General features: G+C 39.0%; 2 protein-coding genes across 2 annotated transcripts; one reads left to right on the top strand and one right to left on the bottom strand.

Moving 5' to 3' along the window:
- Positions 1-529: 529 nt before the first annotated feature.
- LOC121728361 (pre-mRNA-splicing factor 38-like) lies at positions 530-1,880 on the top strand. The gene is made up of 2 exons (XM_042116522.1): positions 530-1,197; positions 1,659-1,880. Exons 1-2 carry the CDS (start codon positions 536-538, stop codon positions 1,852-1,854), a joined length of 858 nt encoding a protein of 285 aa, XP_041972456.1. The 5' UTR covers positions 530-535; the 3' UTR covers positions 1,855-1,880.
- A 1,966-nt stretch (positions 1,881-3,846) lies between these two features.
- On the bottom strand, positions 3,847-10,419 carry LOC121727580 (protein SAND). Its single transcript, XM_042115486.1, has 6 exons — positions 10,087-10,419; positions 8,167-8,318; positions 6,623-6,823; positions 5,852-6,271; positions 4,741-5,215; positions 3,847-4,339 (listed from the first exon to the last, which is right to left on the bottom strand). Exons 1-6 carry the CDS (start codon positions 10,357-10,359, stop codon positions 4,199-4,201), a joined length of 1,662 nt encoding a protein of 553 aa, XP_041971420.1. The 5' UTR covers positions 10,360-10,419; the 3' UTR covers positions 3,847-4,198.
- Between the last annotated feature and the right edge of the window lie 244 nt (positions 10,420-10,663).

Here is a 10,663-nt window from a genome sequence, read left to right as displayed (position 1 = left end):
CATTTTCGAAACACGCACGAAGTCATTTTCAATTTATTTAGGTAAGACAAGACGCAGCACGTTCGTGACTGCGCTCGATGCAGACTAAACAACAGACGGCCCAATTGGGCCGTATTTGAATCTTCGCAACGCGCGCGGTAGTAACATAATATGATCTGCTTTGAGTTTTTCATCATTGCGTACAGCTGTACAGTCTGTCAAAAAAGTCATAAAATTAAAAAGTGGCAACATCGTAGTGTCATCCCTTTTTTCTTAGATTGATTTGAAAGGGATGACACTACGATGTTGCCACTTTTTAATATCATGACTTTTTTGACAGACTGTATATTATTACTTTTACCCATAGACTAAGTTGGTCATTTATTAGTTTTTGGGCTATGAATTAAAATAATTTATGTTTCGATCGGCGTACACAAATTATTATGTTTGCCAGTTTGCATGACTTAGTACAAGATAAAAAAGCTTTTGTCATTTTTTAATTGTCTATGCGAGGTATATCTGTCAATGTCATAATTGTCAGTTTGTCACTTCAAAAATGGCGAATCGCACGGTGAAGGACGCTAAATCTGTCAGGGGAACAAATCCACAATATTTGATAGAAAAAATTATAAGATCGCGAATTTACGATTCTAAATATTGGAAGGAAGAATGCTTCGCCCTAACAGCGGAACTGCTAGTCGACAAAGCTATGGAACTGCGGTATGTTGGCGGTGTGCATGGGGGATTCATTTACCCCACACCTTTCCTGTGTTTAGTCTTGAAAATGCTACAGATCCAACCTGAAAAGGACATTGTGGTTGAGTTTATTAAAAACGAAGAGTTCAAGTATGTTCGCGCTCTTGGGGCTTTTTATATGCGATTAACAGGTTCGTCGGTAGATTGTTATAAATATTTGGAACCTCTGTACAACGACAATAGGAAGTTACGGCGGCAAACTCGCGAGGGACAGTTTGAAATTGTTCATATGGATGAATTCATTGACGAACTGCTTCGGGAGGAGCGCCTGTGTGATGTGATATTACCCAGAATACAAAAACGAAATATCTTAGAAGAGAACAATGAGCTAGATCCAAAAGTTTCTGCTCTTGATGATGATTTGGATGAAGAAATGCTTTCAGATGATGACAATGCAGACGCTGAAGCCAAAGAAAATAAAAAGGATAAGGATAGAAGAGACAAAGATAGAAGACGAGAAAGGTAATAAAAAATTATAACAATCGTTGACCATTCTTACAGTTCATATTTTTTTATTGTTGTCTAACATTCCTGCATCGCGCTATCGAAGTTATCTAAGCGCGTCCGTATATTATATATGCGAGCTGAAATATACCACGTAGGCTCCCACTTGACCGAGCATTACACCTCGCTCGGTCGGAAGATATTCCATTGTGGTTGCCACGCATATTCCCACAGTTGCTTATAAAAATGGAATTTACCTTTTGAGATAATGTATATTTTTTAATCATTAGATAGTGCCTAAATTCTTTTTCTATATAAAACAAAATATGTAAAAGCAGTGTAAATGAAATTGTCGAGAGAAAAGATTTTAAAATTCTGAGACTTCCAATATTTTTTTAATTTAAAAAAACTGAATAATGAGCTTGTTCTGATAGTAATTCAAATTTCGGCCAAATGTCTTATAATTTTTCATATTCCAGGTCTAGGGAGCGGGAACGACGAGACAAAGACAGAAAGAGGGAGAGATCAAGGAGTAGAGAGCGTGATCGCCGACGCGAGCGCGAGAGAGAACGAGAGAGGGAAAGAGACAGGGAACGCGTGCGGGAAAGAGATAGAGAGAAGGAGCGACGGGAGCGGTATGAAGCTGAAAGAAGACGAGACAGGGGACGTTACTAGTTTTAACTTTAGAAATATAACTTATATAACCCAAACTATTTTTTGTTCTTCTCTGAACTCCTTTTCTTCTTTTAGGGCTAATTGAGACAATTTTTACTAGAGTTATTTAATTTTATTAAATTCATTCATTTCTTTAAAATTGTAAATTCATTGTTCATTAGAATACCTCTATTATAATTATTATTACATTTGCGGACTCATACTAAGTGACCTGTCCAACTTCTATTGCATCCAGATACCGCGTTTTTACACTACAAACATGACTCGAACATATCACGCTCCAGCCTCCAATCAAATACGTCCATTCGCAACGGACTCGCGCGTAGTACTGGAGTCTGGATGCTGCAATGGCTCCCAAGTATCTCGACTCGTGCGTTTTACGGGCGAGTACGTAACGCACGTAGGCATCGACGCGACATCATAACTCTAGTATTTCGGGTACGTAAAACGCCTCATCGACAGTACATAACATAAATAATAACTACATAAAGGAAATTAAATATAATAAAACATATTTTGATAACATTAAAATAATTTAATATTTATTGCATTTTAAAATATTTACAGTTAACAATCTCATAAATTGATCAATATACAAATATATTTAATCCATCTCATTTTATTTACACAAATTTAACTAAGGGCGCTGCCTCGAATTACGCGGTGAGCAGAGTGGGCGCGAGCAACAAAATCCCAAAAAACAACGGAAGTTTTTATGAACAGGCATAACATGAGACGAGTTGGCAGTGACGGTGGCTTGCATACATTTATAGGGAGATCGCAGACGGCGGAGATGGCCGCGCCATGCAGATTGTATGTGCGCCGCAGACTCGATCACATAAAAAGTGTGCCGTCTGCGATCTCCCTATAAATGTATGCAAGCCACCGTCACTGCCAACTCGTCTCAGCTACCGCCCCGCCTGCCGCGTAAATTGAGAAAAAGACCTAATAATATGCATAGGAATTTTTCTAGCCTAACATGGAGTTGTGCAACTACTTTTGCATGAAGCGCACATAATATTATATGATATTATTTAGTATATTTGGTGCAATTTACCTATGAATTCACATGATTAGAGATTACATTGGAGCATTATCTGTATATGAATAAATTTGCATGTACCTGATGTAAATTTTCACGAGTATATTAGTAAGCATTAAGGCACAGCACAGACGGCAGACTATCCGTGACGCACTTTTTAGTCCGTGGAAATAGAACCGATTACCTATGCAATTATATGCAGTAACGCACAAGACGCGCAGCGCACACGTGTGCGTTACTGCATATAATTGCATACGTTTTATTTCCACGCACTAAAAAGTGCTTCACGGATAGTCTGTCGTCTGCGCTGCGCCTATAAGTCTAAACACACTAGGCCGAAGTTACGCGGCGTAAATTCCGCATGATTACGCCCGCAATGTATTTTAAATGACCGATGACACACTATTCCGTCGTGTTCCATCCGTATTTTGTATGCGTTTGACATTGCAGGCGTAATCGTGCGGAATTTACGCCGCGTAACTTCGGCCTAGTGTGTTTAGACACTAATACTCATAAGCCTTAATGAGGTAGGATAACACCTTTTTTCGAAACATCTGTTTATAATATATTTCAACTAATTGGTGTTTTTTTTTCAATAACTACTAAAAATAAGTAAGCGAGGTATCTTAAGCTGTTGGTCGTAAGCACACCAGCGATTTTGGTTACGGATTTAGGGCCAACCCACACGTACCACAACCACACCATGTAGTCGTGGTATATATTTCGTATTGTAAATGACTTGGACTATTCACACGTACCACATTTTGCAGTCGTTGTCGACCACTTGTGTGATACCGACCACATCGCAACCACAGTCCACAAGCGAATTAGTAGCGGACCACATCGCAACCACGTTGGGTCGATGCAATGACCACTCCGTTTCATTGACTTTCGTACGTACGTAACTACTGACGACAACGCAACCACGTCGACATTTTGTCGGTACCACACTGCCTCACTAGTGGGTTTGGCCTGTAATCTCAATAAGCGCCCTGTAGTCGCCTCTACATGTCGGCGGATACATCTGTTGAAGCCCCTCTTCACGTCGGCAGATGCAGACGACGTCTACAGATGCGACTGCCGACGTGTGGAGGCTTTAAAGCTTAAGTTTAGACACAGAACACATAAGTCTTTTAAGTTCCATTTTGGCCACCAGGCAAAATACATTGCTTGCAAATTATATACATTGGGCTTGGTTGATTATATTATTGCCATATATCACAGATAGTGATAATTTCAATTCTCAGTACTAGAATTTCGACTGATCGAATTCTTGATCATAGTACTGAGGGTAACCTTGGGCTAGAAGGTTGGTGCGTTCATGATGAATATGCTCTTCTCTTCCCTCTTGATCCAGCACAGAAGACGGTCTACTGCTCGTATTGCGTGGTCCTTTTCCATTAACGCGTCAAATGTTACGTACAGCTCAAAACCATTGGTCACCTGAAAGAGCACAATAATTATTACGATATTTATCGAGTACGATACGAATAATTATCGAGTAAAGTTCGAATTCGTGCACACTGTAAACACAGACCAGCAAATACTAATATTTCATAAATTTAAAAGTTTTTCACATAAAATGTTTTTTTTTTATTACAATATCAATTATAGACTTTTATTGCCTTTGGAGTGAAATTTTGTCCGTACCAACTACCAAGGTAAGTTTAAAGGAGTGAGCACACTGAGACGGGCCGTGCCGGGGCTCAGCGTGCCGCGGCTCATCGCAAAAATCCGCCTTCATACAATTTGTATGGAAGCGGAAATCCGCTGCGCCCCGACACAGTGTGACATACGCGCATCCGCTTCCGCTTAGAGTTATATAAAAAGTGTTTGAAACTTACCCACGCTAGTACTGTATTTTCACAGTTAGATCTGAATATTAACTTAGCTGGTGTGGTGGCACAGTGTATTTGATTGCTAAACTCTCTGTAATTTCTCACATAGTCTATATCGGAGAGTTTGGTTATTTTCTTCTGTGTAATATCACCACCTTCTCTATGCCTCTGCCTGTAATCCTGTAATCTGTCCAGGCAGATGGGATCGGAAGTAAACAGCTGTGCTGTTGACTTACATTTGTACATAAAATGCCTGATTTCTGGTATACCAATGTGTTTCAAAGGATTAGTTGTAGGCAACTCTTGGCTGCGATTCAAGGCGTCGTTTATAGCTACGAGGCATTTGGACTTTCGTAGTTTCTCCGCTATTGTATGCTTGGCTTGTGATAATGGATAGAAGGCATCCCTCTGAACTGTCAGCAGCAGGAGGCAAGCTTGGCAGTCCTCTGAGATATATGATACGTGTCCATGAAGAAAGCCTCTGAAATTATTGAATATGTTCAGTTCAGTGGCAACATCGTAGTGTCATCCCTTTTTTCTTATATTGATTTGAATGTATACTACATTTGAATGTATGTACACTACGATGTTTCTGACGACCTCTGTGGCTCAGTGGTGAGCGCATTGGTAGCTCAAGCCGGGGGTCGCGGGTTCGAATCCCGCCGACGGAACAAAAAGTTTTCAATGTTCCCGGGTCTGGATGTGTATTAAATATGTGTATGATATAATAAAAATCTTAAATATATGTATAGTATAAAAGTATTAAATATATTTCCGTTGTCTGGTACCTGTAACACAAGTCCTTTAGGTACTTAGCACGGGGCCAGACTGACGTGGTGTGAAGCGTCCATAGACATTATACATTATTATTTCTACTTTTTTATTCTTCACTTTCTTGACAGACTATATGTATATTCATTTTATTCAATACATACTGACATTATTCTACCCACAAAAGGGGCGTCACCCGAATTACGAATAATTAAATACCAATTCATACATTTGTATATTCATTGAGACAAATCAGTGTAACAAAAGTGCCCTTTTATGTTACTGAAAGTATAATATTATATGTTATATATACTATTTAAAAACTATAAAGTGTACTTAAACTTACGTCGCATCAAATTTGGGCAAGCAAATAGGCGTCCAACTCTCTGCAGTTTTAAAAGATTCGGAACTTCTCACTAAATTAAACAGTAAATGTATGTCTGATGGATGAAGTGTGTACTTCTTCATCCTAACCAGCGTAATCAGTTGGTTACCAGCTAACAGAATAGCAAATACCAGATCTCTTATTTTATTGCATGAAGATATGATAGCATTGGTAATGCTCTCTCTAGACTTTTCCGGTAGGGGCAGACATCTTACTGCTCCAAGTAAGAATGCTGGATCTTTCTCCATGAAAATGAGCAAATGATCTATGAGTCTTTCCGCTCCCGCTAGTAGTCGTCGCAGATCATAGTTCCGTCGTTGTTCGAATATTCTGTTCAGCTGTGTTAGGGTTAATACCGACACAATTTGATTATAAGCATACCTAAAATTAAAAAAAAATATAGTATTGTAATTTGATATGTAATTGATTTTGAAAACCAGTTTAATATACTTTGTAATAGAGTGTTAAACTAAATTTTTAAAGTACCTTAGTACATTAGTACTTTTCTTTGTAATATAATAATATTAACTAGTAGAGTTAATAAATAATAGCCAATTAGGTAACTGGCTATTATAATTAATTAATAATAACAGGATGTTTTCATGTTATTTTAAATAACTAAAATACTACCTAAGTATTATTTATTCATTAATCATTATATTATACAAAATATTGTATATTGATATAATATATCCATTTTTTATGTTTTAGGCTTGATTTTTCAATACTTACGTGAGTTGTAGGACCAGCTGTGTTTCGCTTTCATTGGACTTTGAGACTGCTACAAGAATCAAAGGGCCTTTTACGAGGAAAACTGCCTTACAGTCCTTTGTAATTATAGACCGTAGAATATCCTGATTCTGTTCCTCTACCACACTGACAAGTGCTTGTATCACTCCGCACAGCCCGGCTAATTTATCTTCATTGCCATACCTGTAATAAGAATACAGAGAAGTATAAATAATATGTACTTATCTATTGTTTAATCTGTTTAATCAGTGTGTTATATTTACATATTTGTTTATTTTAAAAACTTTATGCACATATAGGTAAAAAGGTGGACTTAATGCCGTATGGCATTATCTACCAGTCAACCTTTGGGACAACTATGTCCTTACAAGGACATAGTTGTATAGGTGCCAGTCGAGTTGAAAGAGGAAAAGACAGAAAAAAAGAATAAATAGGTATATATTATACTTATAAAATATACATTGTATAATATTATACTATACTTATAATATACATATTATCACACATAAAATTATATTTAAATAACTACCTATATTATAATAATATATAGTTGATCAATGATGATGCTAAAAATATTATAAATATTAATTTATGCCATAAATTATGAAAACTAAGAGTCTGCCAACTGTTTCAAGTAAAACTCAAGTACCCTGCGCTTAAAAGTATCTTTGGTTACTCTTATTACGTGCGCGGTAAGGGCGCGGTATGTTACACTTGATATGTGTACCTGGGTAGGTAGGTACTAATTAGTATGTAACAGGGTATTTGACAGATTTTTAATTTATTCTATATTATTTCTCTCCTTGTTACACTTCTTACAACGTAAACAATAAAACAGAGATGCAAATACATGCCGCCAAGGCCAACACAATATTAGTGTAAACTGTGAGCCGATATTTATGAAAATTTAAATCTTTTTTGTTTTTTGAATCAGATTTACATCCGAACATTTATTATAATACATACACTGAACATATATTATAATATACCATTGTTTATAAGATAAGTTATCGTTTTACAACACAAAATTCGTAGACAACGCGCCAACGTCACCCCTGTGGGCGCAGGTACACAAACTACGCGAGTTAGTGTACGCGGGCCCGCGCCGCCCGCTTCCCCGCGGGTACCCCTCCGTTGCTCTGCGCAAGTACATTCGTTTCACTACTGTAGGGATATGTCATATTGCTATACCTACTGTGCCTCTACTGTTCGACAAGGCTGTTGAAAATGAACGTGGCCAGAAAAGGAACTAACGCTTCTATCAATACAAAAACGTCATTTTTGACAGTTCTCCTTTACCAGCAGCGCACATTGACTGACATTGAAACATGCAATTAAAGCCTTGTCGAACTGTACTGTCTAATGTCTTCCCCCCTCCCCCCCCCGCTACTGACCCCCTCCAAAATTTTAGACTGCAACCGCGCCTGCGAAGTAAACTAAAAATTATGGGCCTTGGTCATTTCAGTGCACTACAGTGTAATGAACTCAACAAAATAGTATTTTACTGCTTTTTCTTTTAAACTCACCTTGTATATATAGGTTTACCGGCTGAACTAAGTATAAATACATGCTTCTCTTTATTAATTAACTCTGGTGAGTGTAAATAATTCTCAATCTCATCATTTTCTCCGTTTTCTTCCACCAAATTTGAGCAGCTTGCTGATGCTGGCATTGAATCCTGTAAATTAGTAAAATTGAACATTGTAGAATCATTTATTATTACGAGCGATGTTTATTATTCTTAAATTTACTGATTCTTTTAAAAAATTGACAAGCTTTTTATTGATATGTTACGCTCAAAGACCGAAAACGCTCAGTGAGCGAAAAAATGGCTCACAACGCGTTGTGGTAATAGTGAAACGGCCACGACGCGAAATTCGCGTCGTGGCCCTAGTGAAAACGGCCACGACGCGTTCTGGTAATCACAGAAATACCACAAAGCGAAATTCGTGTCGTGGCTGATGTGCTATTCGACCACAACGCGTTGTGGTAATCGAGTAAAACCATGACACATTCTGAGCATTTAAAAACAGCCACGACGCGAATTCGTGTTGTGGCCCTAATGAAAACGGCCACGACGCGTTCTGAAACCAGGCCGTGTTACGCAGGAGTAATTTTATAGCGCCCAAGTGTGTGCGTAATACACAAGAGCACGTTACGCAGGAGTAGTTTTATAGTGCCCAAGTGTGTGCGCAATACACAAGAGCACGTTACGCAGGAGTAGTTTTATAGTGCCCAAGTGTGTGCGCAATACACAAGAGCACTCTGGTTTCAATGAAACTAGGCCAGTTACGCAGGGGTAATTTTTATAGTGCCCAAGTGTGTGCGCAATACACAAGAACACGTTACGCAGGAGTAGTTTTATAGTGCCCAAGTGTGTGCGCAATACACAAGAGCACTCTGGTTTCAATGAAACCAGGCCCGGTACGCACGAGTTATTTTATAGTGCCCAAGTGTGTGCACAATACACAAGAGCACTCTGGTTGTTACGCAGGAGTTATGTTATAGCGCACACACTTGGGCACTTTAAAATTACTCCTGCGTAACGTGCTCTTGTGTATTGCTCACACACTTGGGCACTATTTTTTTAATTTTATTAAATAAGGGGGCAAACGAGCAAACGGGTCACCTGATGGAAAGCAACTTCAGTCGCCCATGGACACTCGCAGCATCAGGAGAGCTGCAGATGCGTTGCCGACGAAACACAGCGCAAGCGCTGTTTCACGCCGGTTTTCTGTGAGAACGTGGTATTTCTCCGGTCGAGCCGGCCCATTCGTGCCGAAGCATGGCTCTCCCACGTATATCCACTCCCACTATAAAATTACTCCTGCGTAACTGGCCTAGTTTCATTGAATCCAGAGTGCTCTTGTGTATTGCACACACACTTGGGCGCTATAAAATTACTCCTGAGTAACTAAACTGGTTTCAGAACGCGTTGTGGCTGTTTTCATTAGGGCCATTACACGGATTCGCGTCGTGGCTGTTTTTAAATGCTCAGAACGCGTCATGGCTTTTCTCGATTACCACAACGCGTTGTGGTCGAATAGCACGTCAGCCACGACACGAATTTCGCTTTGTGGTATTTCTGTGATTACCAGAACGCGTTGTGAGCAATTTTTTCCGGCCAGCCAGGGGGGGGCAGCTGCCCCCCCCTGGATCATGTTGACGTCCCTACTAAGTATATTATCTAGTACTTTCATCTATAAAAATAACGATTTTTTGCCATTTGTTTGCAATACAACTAAAAATATATTTTTTTAATTCTTTATAAACACATAGCTTATAAAAAATCTGATTTGCCCCCCCCCTGGCCCAGAATCTGCGTAATTTGCCCCCCCTTGGCCCAGAACCTGGGTAATTTGCCCCCCCCTGGCCTAGAACCTGGGTACGCCCATGTCTACAGAGTCTAGATAGTTCAATGCTGCCTTAATTAAAGTGAAACTTACATCTTTACTTTGTAAATCATCAGTAGATTTGGTGTTTTTAAGTTGTGATGTTTCAGCCGCTGTTTTCAAAATTTCACTCTGAATCTCACTTATTGTGCTCGTCTTTTTTGCGAGCGTGTTCCTTTCGTCTAGACTTGAGCTCATTTCAGTTGCAAACTCTTCGAAAGAGTCGGTGGGATTTAGAACACTCTCGGGACACGCGCCTGGCTCCAAACTGTCGTCGTTATCTTGAGGCGAACTTGGGGTCATATTTTCCTTTGATGTGGACGCCATTATATAATTATAAATATGTTTCAAGTTATTATTAAATTCACTGAATAGCTAATTTGATGAAAAATTAAAAACAAGTCATAATTTTGTAATAGGGATTGCTTCTTTGAAAATGACAGATCACTATTTACCTGTCAGATGTCAATTGTGTCTTCTTCTTCTTCTTTTTTTATGGCGGCCTCAGTGAGTTGCCAATGTCAGAGTGCTTTTGGGTAATGTCATAGATCAAGTATTAACGGCCGTTCGCAATATTTGATCTATCTCTGGTTTTGCCCTACTACTTTTTAGTTACCTACTAACCATCGCG

Source organism: Aricia agestis, chromosome 6 (assembly GCF_905147365.1).
Source record: "Aricia agestis chromosome 6, ilAriAges1.1, whole genome shotgun sequence".
Classification (NCBI taxonomy): domain Eukaryota; kingdom Metazoa; phylum Arthropoda; class Insecta; order Lepidoptera; family Lycaenidae; genus Aricia; species Aricia agestis.
The sequence above is the reverse complement of the archived record's forward strand: the minus strand, read 5'-3'. Positions and strand labels throughout refer to the sequence as shown.

Excerpts from the sequence above, each read along its gene's own strand:
- LOC121728361 (XM_042116522.1), top strand. The coding sequence starts at position 536 with ATGGCGAATCGCACGGTGAAGGACGCTAAATCTGTCAGGGGAACAAAT. Across the intron at positions 1,198-1,658 it reads AAAGATAGAAGACGAGAAAG|GTCTAGGGAGCGGGAACGAC; the intron begins GTAATAAAAAAT and ends TTCATATTCCAG.
- LOC121727580 (XM_042115486.1), bottom strand. The coding sequence starts at position 10,359 with ATGGCGTCCACATCAAAGGAAAATATGACCCCAAGTTCGCCTCAAGAT. Across the intron at positions 5,216-5,851 it reads TTGCCCAAATTTGATGCGAC|AGGCTTTCTTCATGGACACG; the intron begins GTAAGTTTAAGT and ends CAATAATTTCAG. Across the intron at positions 4,340-4,740 it reads AAAATACAGTACTAGCGTGG|GTGACCAATGGTTTTGAGCT; the intron begins GTAAGTTTCAAA and ends GTGCTCTTTCAG.